Below are 15,900 nucleotides of genomic sequence, written 5' to 3'. Positions count from 1 at the left end.
GGCCTTAAGGGTAGACGCGACCTATAAGAATTTTTCTAATACCTTATATATATATTTAATAATATATAGGAGCGGGAGAAAGTATAAGATAGGCTATAGACCCTTAAGTAAAGAGATAGATAAACCTTTAGCGAATTCCTTCTTAATTTTAAAGAGACGCTCTTATAAGTAGTAGGGACTATAGTATAAGAAGATAGCGTAAAGCTTATATAGCTATAAAACTCGATTACGCTAGCTTTATAAGAGCTACTTATCCCTATAATTATACCTACTAACTATAGTAAGTATATAAGCCGGTAAATATAAGTAGCTTAGGGCTATAAGTAAACGCCTTGTTTTTAAAAGCTTTATAAGCGCACGTTATATAGCGGCGATAGGATTACTACCCCTCTATAAGATAAATAACTAGCTATCGATATAAATAGGGATACCTTAATATCGGCTACCTATATAGACCGGGCTAGACGCGGTAAGAAGACGCCGTCGACTACCCCTTATACCGCCCTATACCCTAAGTAGCGGGCGAAGTAAGTAATAAGCGAGGAAATTAAGAAGAGGAAGGCTAACGGCCGCTACCTACGTTATAGAGTATCTATATACTTTATATTAAAATACCTCTTCTATTTAGCTAAGCGGCCTATAGCGGTTTAAGTAGCGAAGATAAAACCGCTCCTCGCCTTAAATAATAAGGAGGACTCCGCCCCCTTAGGCCTAAAGGAAAAAGAGTAGCTCTAAAATAAAAACAGGCTCTAGAGCCCTAATTACTAGTATTAATAAAAGAGAAGGAGGAATTATCCGCTTATATAGAAGAAGAGCTTACTTTAATATAGGTTATAATTAATAACTCCTTACTTATTACCGCTTTTATAGATAATAGCTATTAGTACTACGCCGTAGTTAATAAGGCGCTTATATAAGAGATATAAGTACTAGTAGAAAAGATCGCCTTAAGGTAAGTAAAGGGCGCCTTAAGTATAATAGAGGGTATAGTAATTAAGGGTATTATATAGCTAGCTATAGAGGTCAACGGTTATTATAAGCTTATCGTAGCCTATATAATCCCTTAACTAGAGTTTCCCTTACTCTTTAAGAAACCTTAGTTATTATATATAAAGTTATACTTAGTTTTATATTAAAAGAAGCTATAGTTTAAGCTTATATAATAGTAGGTCCGCTATAACGATAGTTTTATAAGCGTAAGACTAAGTATATAAGCTTTATACTTAGTATAAGAAGTCCTTACCTTTATCTTTATAAGAACTATATAATAGGTAGAGTAAGGGTAAGGCTAGGTAGCGGTTAATATAGCAGTCTATATAGTTAGCTTAGTAGATATTAATAAGGCCCTTTAGATAAAGAAGCTAAAGTCGCCCTTTAAGCTATAGTAGTAGATACCGGAGCGCTTTTATAACCTCCTACCGCTATTTAAGTCCTAGGTATTACGGAGTAAGTAGAGGCATAGGCTTAGGTATAGTCCGTTAAAAGAAGGTTAATAATCTATAAGGGGGAAAAGGAAGAAAAGTATAGGCCTAGCCTATATAGGCGCGGAGGCTGCTTATATATAGACTTAGCCTAGACCCTAGTCTAGGCCTATATAGGGCAAAAGCCCTTATATTATACCCCTACCTAGCTTTTAAAGAAGCGCGCTTTTAAATAATACCTAATACCGCGCTTAGGGGGATAGAACCCTCGCGTAGACTACGTACGCCTAGTCGCGGAAAACTTTTTAGCAAATAATATATAATACCCTCCTAAGCGAGCTTCTTAGATAGACTATATTATTAATAGGGGCTACGCCTTAGGAGTTAGGCTTTAGTACTTCTAGCTAAGGAGTAAAGGTATATAAAATAGCCTATAGCTAGCTTTAGTAAGCTTATAGTATCTCGCCCCCCTTATATTAGTATACGGTAGTAGCTCCTAGTACTATAACGTAGGGGACGGTACTCCGGTATATAAGGCTCTGCTCCTTCCCGTATAGGGCTATATAGGCACTCCCTTTCGCTATAGTTATATTATATTAGCGGCCTTCCTATATCTTAGCCGCCCTTTCGGTCGCTATAGGTATACGTCCCGTCCGTATAGTAGCTGCTACCGTACGCGAGGGGACGCCGACGAAGCCTATAGAGGCGTTACTAAGATTACTTATCGCTAGAGTCGCTATCGTTAAACCTAACCTCCTTTCTATCTTAGCGCGTATGCCCCTTTACTACTTAGAGTGCGTTTACCTACGCCTCCCGGCGCGGGCACTTTAAAAACTAGTAGGATTTACTACTATAGCCTATATAGCGACCCTCCTATCGCTACCTCTTTCTATCCTCGGTCCTCGAGGTAGAGATAGAGATATCTATAGTATTACTAGCGTTATCCTCTTCTTATATTATAGAAGAAGATAAAAAAAGAAACTTATTACTATTAAGCTCGCGAAGAAGGCGGACGAGATCGGTATATATATCTAGTAGTATAGACCTTTTACTTAAACGAGTACGCTAATCTAAATTTAAGCTTATAATAAGGTAATTATACTTTACTACGTTAGGCTAGCTATATATATTTACTTAATAAAGCACCTCTTTAAACTATATAAGGTAGGCCGGAATAGCTTTACTCCGCTTTTAATAGAGCGTTATAAGCTCTTAGCCTACCGACTTAGCTACGTTAAGTTCGCCGTAATTAGTATAGAGCTTCGCGAGGAGGTTAGCTAGTCTATTTATACTAGTACGCGTAAACGGTAAGAGATACTTTTATAGGCGTAGGGATAGGCTCGCGTAAAGATAGTTAAATTAAGCGCGGATATCCCTTATTACGGCGCTATTAATATAGAGCTTCGCTTTTATATAAAGTAGCTATAGCTCGAGCTCTATAAAGGAGCCGTCGAACTTACTAAGGTATAGTAGTACCGCTCTTAGTCGTGCGGAGCCCTACTATTATAAGAGGCTCTTAATTACCTAGGTAAACTAAGTATTACGTTCGCTTTAATTTTATAACTATAGGAGTATAGATATTTTATATATATATATACTAGCGCGGGCGGTTTAACTAGACTAGGTAATTAAACGTTAGCTTTAAAGGCAGCTAAAAATAGCTATTCTATATATAGGGATATAAAGAGGGTAAAATAAAGGGTAGATTATACTATTATAGAGTAGGTAGAGGTATAGGCTTAGGTACGGTCCGTTAAAAGAAGGTTAATAATCTATAAAGGGGAAAAGGAAGAGAAGTATAAGCCTAGCCTATATAGGCGCGGAGGCCGCTTATATATAGACTTAGCTTAGACCCTAGTCTAAGCCTATATAAGGTAAAAGCCCTTATACTAGGAAGTAGATAAGCTTAACCTATATAAGCTAGGGGTAGACTATAGGATTATACTCTATACTAATAAGAAGGGGTAGGAACTACTTATACCGTTTAGACCGCTATATAGTATATTATACGCGGAGCTATTAGTACTAAAGAAGACGCTAAGGGACCTCTTAAATAAGGGTTTTATTTAAGTAAGTAGCTCTAAAGTAAGAGCGCCGGTCTTATTTATATATAAACTAAGGGGCGGGATATAGTTCTATTATAACTATAGGGCTCTAAATATAATTATAAGGCTAGACCGCTACCCCTTACCCTTAATCTTAGATACGCTCTATAACCTTTTAAAGGTAAAGTAGTTTACGAAGCTAGATATAAAATAAGCGTTCTATAAGGTATAGATCTTAGAAGGTAATAAGTAAAAGATAGCGTTCTATATACGCTATAGCTTATTTAAGTAGCTTATAACGCCCTTTAGCCTCTTAAAAGCGACCGCTACCTTCTAATATTATATTAATAATATACTTTAAGACTTCCTCGATAAGTTCGCCTTTATATATATAGATAATATCCTTATTTATATAAGCGGCTCCTATAAGGACTATATATAGAAAGTATAAAGGGTCCTAGAGCGCTTTTAACTTTATAGGCTTTACCTCGACCTAAATAAGTACGAATTTAAGGTTAAGAGGGTTAAGTACCTAGGCTTTATTATCTACGTAAGTATAGGTATATATAAGAATATACCCTTATATTCCTATTTTACTATTATAAAGAAATAATAGGTATTAGGAGGCTTTATAAAATAAAGCTAGTAAAAAGAGGCTCTATAATATAGTCTAAAGGAATAACCTTTAAAGATAAAGACCTTTACTAGACCTCTATACCTTCTACTAGGAAAAGCGGGTTAGGATAAGCCTATCCTAATAAAATAAAATATATATAAAATGCATAAGTTAATTATAAGTAGAACGGATACCCTATTACCTATTTTAGCCGAGCGGTTCTAAAGATATCCGCGATATAAGAATAGGTAGGGCATAGAATATTCTAGTTAAATCTACTACTTATACTAGAACCTATAGTCTTACGTTAACTATTACGCTATAATTAGACTACCTATTACGTTTAGAAGATATACTATAGATAGAGCTTTTTAAGCACTATAGAATATACTAGAAAGCTAACTAATTAGTCTACTAGTAGGCGAGCAATAGTCTATAAAAGACAAAGGATTTCCCTAGGAGTAGTAGATTAAATAAGTAAGTTTATAAGTATCCTTTATAACGCTATTCTTTTAATATACTATTTAGCCCCTTATATACTTATTATAAATTCCGGACGAAATCCTACCCTATACTCCTTTAACCGATCTTTCCGCTTACGTTATTAATTACCCGATTCTACGCTTATTACTTATACCTTCTTATAGTATATAAGCGGATCTTATAAAGATCTAAGCGATCTAAGACTAAGCGGCCCTAACTACGTAAACAGGTATATAGAGCTTCCTTAGGTTCGCGAACTATTATAGGATATTTATTAAGGGCTTCTCTTATATTATAAGTCCCTTAAACGAGATTACTAGGAAATAAACCGCTTTTTATTAAGGGCCTATATAGGAAGGAGCGTTCTATACGCTTAAGGACCTATTCTTATAGGCCTTAGTACTACTTTAGTAGGACTTTAACCGGTCTATATTAGTTAAAGCGGACTATAGCGGCTAGGCACTTAAAGGAACGCTCTCTTAGGAGGTAAACGGGCGGAAATAACTAGTAGCGTTTTACTCTTATAAGCTAACCCTAGCGGAGTAGAATTATACTATTTATAATAAGGAGATACTAGCGATTATTAGCTACCTTAAGTAATAATAAGTAGAGCTTTAAAGCTATAAGAGCTTTAAGGTTCTTATAGACTATAGGAACCTTAAGTACTTTATAACCCGCTAGTACCTCTTAGAGCGGTAAGCCCGCTAAGCGGAGTATCTCTTATACTTTAACTTCTTAATTAAGTACTAGCTAGAGTAAGACTCTATAGTCTTAGATATACTTTCTTAAAAGGATTAAGACCGGCTAATAGGAGCGGATATTAAGGCCTAGGATCTATAGCTTATCCTATAAAAAGCGCTATAGACTTATATAAGAGCTTCCTTAGTAGAGGAAGGCATAGCGCTAATAGATAAGCCTTCCCTTATACCTTTGCCTTAGCCCGGCGAGGAGGGATAGACCGGCCTAAGGGTATATATAGTATAGGTATTTTAAGATAAGGTCCTCTAGCGCTTATAAGATAGGATATTATCTTTAAACTATACTTACGAAAGCGTATACTATGCCGTTAAGTTTAGCGCTTAACGCCTCGATCTAAAGCTAAAGCTAAAAGTATAAGTAGCTAACTATTATATTAACCTATAAGGGTATCTATATTAGCGGGGGAGACTATAGGTACTAGGCGCGCCGTATACTATAAAAGCTAGGGAGAAAGATAGACCGTTAAAGCTAAATAAATAAAATAAGCTTTAAAGGAAGCTAGTTTAGCTTATCTATAACTCTAGTATCGTAAGCTACTTAAGTAGGTAAGGTATAGTAGTAGGCCTTATAAGGGATTTCTACTAGCCCCTCTTATAGTACTATATTTACTACTTCCTTTATAACTATAATATCTATAGCTATACTAAGATTTAAAGGGCATAGCTTAAAGGGCTACTTAAGTAGCTTTTAGTACCTAACTAGTTTTATACGTATATATAAATAGACTTTATAACGGACCTCTTACTTATAAAGGGCGGCAGCCGCTATATATAGGTAATTAAGGACCGATTTAGTAAGTCTATAGTATTAAAGCTAATACCGTTTATAGATATAGAGTCCTATATAGAGCGCTTCTTATAGTACTAAGCCTACTTATATAGCTAGCTAGCCTTTATTATAAGCGATAAGGGATCGAATTAAACTAGCTACTTTTAGTAGTACCTAAACTAATTACTTTAGATTATATAGCTACTTAGTATAGTATATTACCTATAGATTAATAGAGGGCCTAAGAAGGTTAACTAGGAGGTATAGGCTTACTTATAGGCTATTATAGCCTATAACTAAGCGAACTAAGACTAGTAGCTCCCTATAGCCTAACTTACGTTAAATAGTAAACTATATACCTCTATTAAGATAGCCCCTTTCTTTATAACGTATAGCTTTAAACTACCTTTATTAGTTCCCTTTATTATAGATATAGTAGTAAAGTAGTATAGTAATTTATTACTAAAGGGCTATACCTTTATATTTATACGAAAGCTATAAGAGACTATAGATTATTACTAATCCGCGATAGCCGCTATAGTATAAGATTAAGAGTAGTACGCTAATAAAACTAAGGCCCTAGTAAATAGGTTTATAGTAGGAGATAAAGTATAGCTAGACCTTTATAACTATAGGTTAATATAGCTAAAGAAAAAGCTTAACTAGCTATATATAAAGTTTATAGTATAAAGGGTTATTAGCCTATAGGTTATAAAGCTCGATAGTTTCTTAATAGGGGTTTATAATAAGATTAATATAAACCTCCTTTATAGAGCCTCCTTTAACCTACTACTTAGATAAGAAGTAGTAGACGCTTAACTACCTATAATTAAGGTAAAAGGAGAGGACGAGTTTAAGGTTAAAGAGATATAGGCCGCGCGCTAGAAAAAGGTTAATAAGGGGAAACGCTAGGAGGTCCTCGTTAAGTAGCGCGGGTATCTTAACCTTACGTAGGAACTTATATATAAGTTTATAGGAACTATAGCCCTTAATAAGTTTAAAGCTTTATTTAAAATAATAAATAAAAATAATAAACTAATAGACTATTAATAATAGCTTAAGCTAGGACTATAAAGTAAGTAAAGTAGAGTAGGTAGTTATAATAATATAAGCTTAATAATATAAGTAGAGATAATAATAGCGTTTATTTTAAGGTAGAGCCCTTAGACTACTTAGACCTACTCCTTATCCTTATTATTATCTTTATCCTTATCTTTATTATCCTCCTATACCTTATTAGCGGCGGCGGCGCTCTCTAAGGCGCTTAGGCGGCCCTCTAGGCCCGCGAGCTAGTTAGCGGTAGCGGCGGCTCCGGGGGCTCTAATAGTAAGAGGGGCCCGGCTAGTAGTAGCGGCGGGGGCGGCGGCGGGCACGGCTAAGGGGACCGCCGATAAGGTAATAGAGGTAGTATCCTTAGTACTAAGAGAGTTAGTAATAGAAGTAAAAGAGCTAGAGAAGGGGAACTTACTTAAGGATAAGGCCCTAGCGCTTAAGGGCGCGGAGATTATAGTAAGCGGCGGCGGCGGTAGTAAGGCGCTTCTTAGTAGCCCCCCGTGCCTACCTATACGCGCCGGCCTTTTAAGCTAACGCTATAATAAGTAAGATAAGAGGCGCCGCCTTATAAGCGCGGCTAGCGCGCGCGTACTAGTAATAACTACCGCTATAGCGGCGCCTAACTTAGTCGGCGTAAGGGAGCTCCTACGACGCGTACTATATATAAGGGGCTACGCGGGTAGCTTTAGCCTATACTTAGCGTTTATACTTTAAGAAGTTAGCGGAAAATAGCTACTACGCTCGCTAGGTAGTAGACTTATATAGGTAGTAGAGGTAGAGGTAAGGGTAGAGGGGCTAGGTATTATAGCCGGCGGCGGGGATAGCGTTATTATATAAAAGGGCAATATAAGGGCGGCTAGCGTAGTAAAGGTAGAGGCGGCGGCGGTAGGCGCGGTCGCGGGGGCGCGGGTAGGAGTAGCGGTAGCGGCGGAGCCGTTATTAGCCGTGCTTAGTATAGCGTCGACGAACGACTCTATACGCTCTAAGAAGGAGGAAGTAAGGGAGGGGGAGGTAGATATATCTATTATAGAAGTTAGTATTATAGATTATAGCCTCCCGCTCTATAAAGTAGAGAACTTATTAATTAAAGTTATTATTATTAGGGCTATTATTACTACTATAGCTATTACTATAAGTATATATTAATAAAGCGGCCTATATAGCTAAGAACGAACTAATGCCTTAAGTAGAGTAGAACTTACTTATTACTATTACTATTATAGTTAAAGAAGGAGGAGAAGGAAAGGAAGAAGGAAGGGGGGGATGCTACCTTATATACCCCTAGGTAGAGGAAGCTACCTAAGGCTAAAGGGAAAGGCAACCTAACGCTTATATAGGTCCGGGCCGGCCGCTAGCTACCTAGGGGCGTATATAATAGGTTATGCCCTTATTTAAACGGCTAGCTAGCTAATAAGTATAGAGCCCGGTTCTAGCTACTTAGGCTAATAGGCGTAGGGATAATAGGGCTAGTAGGGCTAGTATAATTAATAGGAAAGGGTAGGGTAGAGCTAGTAGTATAGGCTTAATAGTATAGAAGCTATTAATTAAGTAACGCCGCGCCGCGCTTAAGGGAGGGTATTATATAAGAGTCTTTAACTATTATAAGTTATAGGCTTAGGCTACGGCCTAAGCTATATAGTTATATATAGAGGGCCGGATCCTATATATATATATATAGGCTAGCTATATATAAGAGAGATCTATATAGCTTATTAATATTATCCTATAAATAGTACCTATATATATACTTCTACTTACTCTATAATAGTATTAATTAATTACCTTATCTTTCTTTTATTTATAGTATATATAGAGAGCTTTAAAGTAAGCTATTACTATAACTTAAAGTATAAAGGTAGAGCTACTAGCTCTTTTAAAAGTATTAAAAGAAGCTATTTTCCTTAGCTAGTTTTTAATATCTTTATAATTATAAGTTCTATTACCGCTAGCTATAAAATATAATAATATATAGACTATATAAATTCTTATAAAAGAAAATAGTAAGCTATTAACCTAGCTATAGTATATTAATATCTATTAGTATTAGCTACGCTAAGAGGTCTAAAAGGGACTAATTTCTATCTATTAAGTACTAATAGTATTAATAAAAGTAAACGGTCTTATAAAGCCCTTACTAAAGTAAAAGCTAGCTATTTCTTTATAGTAAATAAGGCTAGAAGACGTCTAAGAAAAGCAATCCTTAAAAGCCTGCCTTAAGAGTCTATAAAAGGATCTACTAATATATATAAGAAAGGAAACGTCTATAGCTAAAGAGAGGAATTAAAACTTATTCTTATAAAGGGCCCTTAGCTTAACTAAGACTTATTCTTCTTTAAGGCCCTCTTTTTAAAGGACTTATCTTCAAAGGAGACCCCTTTTCTTATAGGACTTAATTCCTCCTTAGGCCCTTAATCCTAAAGTAGGTCTAAAAGAGCTTAATAAAACTAGATTTCTTAAGTAAGAGATAAGTATAAATTAAGACTTCCTTTATATACTTACTAGCCTAATTATATAGCTTTACCTTTAAGGGGAAAGCTATAGCTAAGGGGGTATATTATAAAGCATAGCTTAAATTTATATTCTTAGAGATATCCCTTAAAAAGAGGGACCTAAGAAGCTAGAAATTCTAGTATTAAAGAAAGAAGAAGGAGCTAAGAAGAGGAGCTAAAAAGAGGTATAAAAAGAAGGGTAAGGGTAAAAAGGAAAGTAAAAGTAGCGATAACTTCTTAAAAAGGTAGTAAGAGATAAGGCGGATATACTAGTAATAGCTAGAATAAAAGGGAAAAACTAATAAAAAGCTTTATAGTTAAGGGGATATTAATAGCTTCTTTAAGTAGGATCTTTTTTATTAAATAAAATACTATAGGGATATAAAGAGGGCTATTAAATAAAGGAAAGAAGGATAATTAAGAAAATATAATAATTCCTCCCTTATTATAATTATTACCTTTATAAGAATTAAATAAATTTACTTTACTTTTCTAACCTCTTACTTTTAAATTTACCTTTACATATTTTATATATACTTTTTATTTCTCTCTTTATAAGATAAAGCTATTTTTACTATCCTATTAAAGCTATTTAAGATATAGTAAAATATTAAATATAAGATTTTAATAATACTTATATAGTAAATAAGATACTTAATATAGAAAAATATATAAGAACTAGCTCTAAGTATTTAAGCGAACTTTAAATAGTACTTTCTTTAAAGTATCTTAAGCTTATTATAAGATAATATTAGCTAGTAAGAAAGGTAATACTAATAAAAAAGAGTCTATTTCTTAACCTTCTTAAGAATTATAATAAGAACTACTTAGTTTTAACTAAGCTTAGTATACCTTATTATTATAAGATCTATATAAAGCTAAGGAGTAGTATAAACTTTACTAAGAGGTTTATTTATAATAGTACTTATAAGATCTATACTCTTAAGATATATACTTATTATAAAGACTATTATACTATATAGGTAAAAGTAAAACATATGCTTTAATAAGTATACTATAATTAATATATATATCTTACTTTTTAATATATACTTTTAGGGATACTAAGCCTACCTAGGATACTTAAACTAACTACTAAATTCCCCCCTTTAAATAGCTAATATAGGTGCTAGTAGGATTCGAACTATAGGCCTACTTAAGTATAGCTCTTATATAGCTTAACTAAAAGTTATAAGGGGGGGGGTTACTATCCCCTCTTAAGCTTATAACTCTTATAAAGAGAGATATAAAAAGTATATATAAAATATATAAAGGTAAAAAGGGTAGTAAGGGGTTAGATAGGTAGGGCAAAGTTATTTAATTCTCTAAAAGGTAATAATTATAGTAAGGGAGTTATTATTATTTTACCTTAATTATCTTTCTTTCCTTTATTTAACGCCCCTTTTTAAATCCCTTTAGTTTCTTTAATTTATAAAGAAGATCTTACTTAAAGAAGCTATTAATATCCTCTTAACTACTAAGCTTTTTACTAGTTTTTCCCTTCTTTTTTTAGCCGTTACTAGTATATCTATCTTATCTCTCGCTACTTTTATAAGAAGCTATCGCTACTTTTACTTCCCCTCTTACCCTTACCCTCCTTTCTATACCTCCTTTTAGCTCCTTCTTCCTTCTTCTATACTAGTGTTTTTAGTTTCCTAGATCCCTCTTACTAAGGGATATCTCTAAGACCTATAGAATTAAGCTACGCTTCGCGATAATACTAATAAATCCTTAACCCTAAGATCGCTACCGCTTTATATAGTTAACCGAAGAATACTATATAGACTATTTTAGCACGGCTAGCCTTTAAGGTAAGTAGCTAGTTAAGTAGCTAGCTAGCTAAAAAGCTAGTAAGCTAGGCGCTAAGGTATAGATAAGGTCGACTAATAGGACGCCTAAATAAGTTAACCCTACCTAGACCTAAATAAGCTAGGCTTACTCTAAGAGTTAGTCGATAGATTAATAGCTAAGCTATATACTAGGCTAGTCTATTATCCTAGTACTAAACGTATAGCTAGCTAGCTATTCTAAGAGCTAAGCGAACTATAGGAGTATATACTAATAGATAGAAGATATAGCTTAATACTTATAGGCGAAGAAATTAATAAGAGCTACTTAATAGTATTTAGGAGGCTCTTTCTTTTATAGTAGTTAGAGAATAAAAATATAGATAGCTATCCTTAAGGGCGGACTAAAATTAACTTTGTTTTCTATTATAAACCAGACTTTATTTTAGTATTCGCCTTAGTTAAAGATCCGGCCTTATTAAGAGATTTAGCTTTACCGCCTTTACGAGGATATACCTATAAACTAAGAAATAAATAGAGCGAATTAAAGGCTTTATAGGCTATACCTATATAAGAGCTATACTAGTATAGCTATTTATTTATGCCGGTATAGCAATTACCTTATAATATATAGAATCCTGTCTGAATTGTAAATCCTAATAATTAATCTATACTTTGAAATTGCGCTCGATTATAGCTACTAGGTCCAGTCAACGCATAGCGCAGCAAGTAATACTAAGACTACGACGCCGGCTTTCCTAGCTATCTTTTGCGCCACCCAATGCCATCTCGCCCAATATAAGGAGTGTTCAAGCCGCATTAAATCATTTGCATTGTTGAGATGCGGATACTTGCCCTCCGGCACTGCCATGTCTAAAAACTTGCATAATGGATCCCAGCCTTGGTTCGGATAAAACTCTAGAAACCTCTCCTTCGGTACGGCGTGGCGAACATTATCATTATGCTTATCGAATGACTCAAGGAGAGCCGGATAGGCATATGGCTTGTAAGGCAGGTGGCCTTGAGATAAGATAGAGGTCGTACGCTTAAGGAGGGCCTGGTAGGGACCCATGAATTCCTCATCTAACAGACAGAGGATAGGCCAGGATCTCCAGGAGAGTATTTTAAGAATAGTCTTCCGCATGGACTGGAGCCATTCTTCGCGAGAACGTACGGTGAGAATGACTTTCGCCTCAGGATATGCGTCGATGAGTTCTTCGATAAATAGGCAGCATGGGTCGTCCGTGACAGCCTAGTCAGAATCATTACACATCAGTCTCGGTGACATAGGCGATACAGTATAACCATTAAGAGGTAGCGGTCGATACTTGATGCTGCAGTCCATGAGCGCTCGCAGAGGACATTCGAATAAAATGGTTTTAGAGATATAAGAACGGGAGGGCGTACATCGTAGTTCCAAAGGATACGATCAAAGTCCTCGCCTTTAAATGGTTCCCCCAAGCCGTCATACTTTGCTTGTACAGCCTTTAACCAGAGTTGAAAATGTTTGTTGTTCTTGTTTCTCGATATTTCACTAAAGTGGTACGCATTCAAGCCCAATACTTTTAGGGCGGCACAAAGAGCTGTGATCGCCCAAGTTAGGGTTGCATGCTCTAATTAGGATAGCGGAGTGTACATTCATGTGGTACCCGTCCGCGGCAATCCTAGAACGAGGACTTTCATCTGGTTTGGCCGCGGAATCACCGGTTGGATCTCGTCGTAGAATTCATCGTTGCAGTCCATTTGCGAATTAGTTGATGGCGTTTGCTCGTTAAATGTAGTTAGCCGCTTAAAGGAACAGCCTGCGCCGCGTGAGTTTAGCAGACGGCCCGACTTATATACGTATACATTCATGACTGCGTCCGCCCCGCTAGTTACTCCGCCGGTAGCCGACTAACCCCTGCAGACGATCCCGACTGCAGGAATGTTACAGTACATAAGTTATTATTGATTTATACAGGGTTTTAATCCGCGTCTGCATGTCCCTACGTCCTAGAACGCGTGCACTCATTGGTCCACGTATAGAGTATGCGATGGGTTTGTGGATCCCTTGCTGTGAATCACAAAGAACTGTCACGGCAATGTCCACGTGGACAAATGAGAGAAACCGTTAAGCATTTCCTATTCTGCTTGCAGAAACCGGGAGGGTGTGGAGTACAGGACGAGCTGAACCCCGCTCGGCTAGCCGGGTTTGCTAGAAAAGTGCGGAGGTACGTTTACCATCCATCTCCCTCGTAAATCCACTGCCTCTTTCTAAAGATGGTGGCTGAAACGCTCGTTCTCTCAGCAGACAATGAGTGGTCTCCCCTGAGGGCCGTCATTGTCGGTCGCGCGGAGCACTCAGTATTTCCGTCTGAGCCGCGTCACATGATAGCAGCGACCATGCCAGCCGACTATGTTGCCGAGTTCAGGCCATTGAACCCGTTCCCGGCTAATATTGTGGCCAAGGCCCGGTGGGAGCTAGACAACTTTGCCCGCCTTTTACAGAGTCACAGTGTACGTGTCTATCGACCGAAAGAAATAAACTGGTCCGACATAGGTGGCTATACGGGTGCTATGCCCCGGGACGGGCTCATGACAGTTGGCAATACGTTGATCGAAGCGCATTTTGCCTGGCGCTGTCGCCGAGACGAGATCAAGTTAGGATACTCGGATATCCTAAACCAATTAAGAAATGGCAACGGCATAGGGAGGATCTATCGAGCACCCGTCATCAAGGGCCACGATTCTATTTATGATGGCGTATGCGACGTGAGTAACGGCGGTTCTAAACACAACAATAACAGCAACGGCAACGAGGATGATACGAAGTGGGCCATCAACAACAGCAGGCCGGCCTTTGACACGGCTGACTTCCTCCGTTTCGGAAAGACGATTATTGGACAGCTCAGCCACGTAACCAACTTGAAGGGCGTGCAGTATCTAAGAGCCATTGTGCCCGAGGGCTATTCTGTCGAAATTCTCCGCACAATTGACAAACATGCCATGCATATTGACGCAACTATATTACCGCTTCGGGAGGGTGTTTTGGTGTACAACCCTGAGCGCGTCACCGAGGAGGAACTTCGGCGGCATGCCATCTTCGCCTGTGACACCTGGGAACTACACCCTTACCCTTACGCACCACAACGCCGGGAGAGCCACCGCCCACCCATGTATATGTGCTCGCCTTGGCTGGTACTCAATGCATTTAGCCTCGACGAGCGGCGTATCTTTGTGGAGGAAAACGACATACAGTTTGCCCACTGGGTTAAGTGCAAGTTTAACATGGAGCCGATCCTATGCCCCTTTCAGCATGTCAACAGTCTCGGCGGTTCGTTTCACTGTGCCACAGTTGATCTCGTCCGCGACATGTAATTAGGGTAAATACTACGGACTTTTCACATCGTGAAAGACTGCACTGGCTACAGTGGTATCCAGCTCATTATCAACAGATCGGCATCGTACAAGGTTCCTCACGCTTCGTCAACTCATACCTCGAAGGTACAGTTTGGAGGCACGCGGGGAGTGCCTAACGCTCGACAGCATCATGCTCGTGTCGAAAGTGCAGAGGAGAGACCTGGTTGGGAATCGGGTTCCTGAGGAGATGACTGCCGCATAGGAGATCGGCGGTCGTGGCTCGCGCAAAGAGCCTTGAGGAACGAAAGTTCGTCGTTTGAGTTAACGATAAAAATGTTATAGGGGGATTTATTTGTCTATTTGAAGGTTTTGTGGTGGTTGCGGCACTAACCGGCAATTCCTTCCCGCAGTAGCTTGCATTGGGCGACGGCCGATTAGGGGCGATACCTAGGAACCCTGGGAGCGGGCGCCAACGTGTCATGTCATGCAGCACAACGTGTCAATAAAAGGCAAGGAGAAGGTGAGAACTGACTAAGGAAGAGCGGATAAAATGCGACGTCTACGGTCTAAGTCGAGTTTATATGCGAATTCGGCGCTAAGTTAGGCCCTTATATTAAAGTAGCTATCGCGGAGCTATTCGCGATTTATAGGGTTTTAAAACCCTCGTAGTATAGTAGTTATATACCTAAGAGAACTGCTAGCTATAACGCTAGAGTCGGTTCGAATCCGGCTAGGGGAACGATTAATTTTTAGTCGGACTAGTAGACTACGCTAACCTACTTATTAATTAGCTAATTAGCGCTTTTAAAAGCGCTTATAAATATACTAGTAGTCTAGCCCCGCTATAAGTAGGCCGGCCCGGACCTCGCTTACTTAGACCTAGCAACGATTTTATTAGGACCTCCCCTTAACCCCGGTTTAGGCCCCTTAACCGGGAAAATAAAAGCCTAGGGCTATAACTAGTAACTTAATAAGTATAGCGCGAAGCTAGTATAATAACCCGACTACCGGCCCGTTTAAAGGCTAGTATTAATAAAAAAATAGCCCGCTAAGCCTTATAATAGAAAAATAAGGTAAAGCCTAAGAAGATATTATTATAGGATAAGGTTAAAGATAATTATATAATTTACTATTAACTAA

General features: G+C 37.7%; 2 protein-coding genes across 2 annotated transcripts; one reads left to right on the top strand and one right to left on the bottom strand.

Moving 5' to 3' along the window:
* Nucleotides 1-12,162: 12,162 nt before the first annotated feature.
* On the bottom strand, nt 12,163-13,164 carry HRG_08108 (uncharacterized protein; the record flags this gene model as incomplete). Its single annotated transcript, XM_044866579.1, has 4 exons — nt 12,163-12,183; nt 12,596-12,673; nt 12,829-12,863; nt 13,071-13,164. The coding sequence occupies 4 exons, from the start codon at nt 13,162-13,164 to the stop codon at nt 12,163-12,165; spliced, it is 228 nt and encodes a 75-aa protein (XP_044718468.1).
* Nucleotides 13,165-13,803: 639 nt separating this feature from the next.
* Nucleotides 13,804-14,778, top strand: HRG_08107 (lysine amidinotransferase; the record flags this gene model as incomplete). Its single annotated transcript, XM_044866578.1, has 1 exon — nt 13,804-14,778. The coding sequence occupies one exon, from the start codon at nt 13,804-13,806 to the stop codon at nt 14,776-14,778; it is 975 nt and encodes a 324-aa protein (XP_044718467.1).
* Between the last annotated feature and the right edge of the window lie 1,122 nt (nt 14,779-15,900).

The sequence above is a fragment of the Hirsutella rhossiliensis genome (genome assembly GCF_020360975.1).
Source record: "Hirsutella rhossiliensis strain HR02 chromosome Unknown scaffold00009, whole genome shotgun sequence".
Taxonomy (NCBI): Eukaryota; Fungi; Ascomycota; class Sordariomycetes; order Hypocreales; family Ophiocordycipitaceae; genus Hirsutella; species Hirsutella rhossiliensis.
The sequence above is the reverse complement of the archived record's forward strand: the minus strand, read 5'-3'. Positions and strand labels throughout refer to the sequence as shown.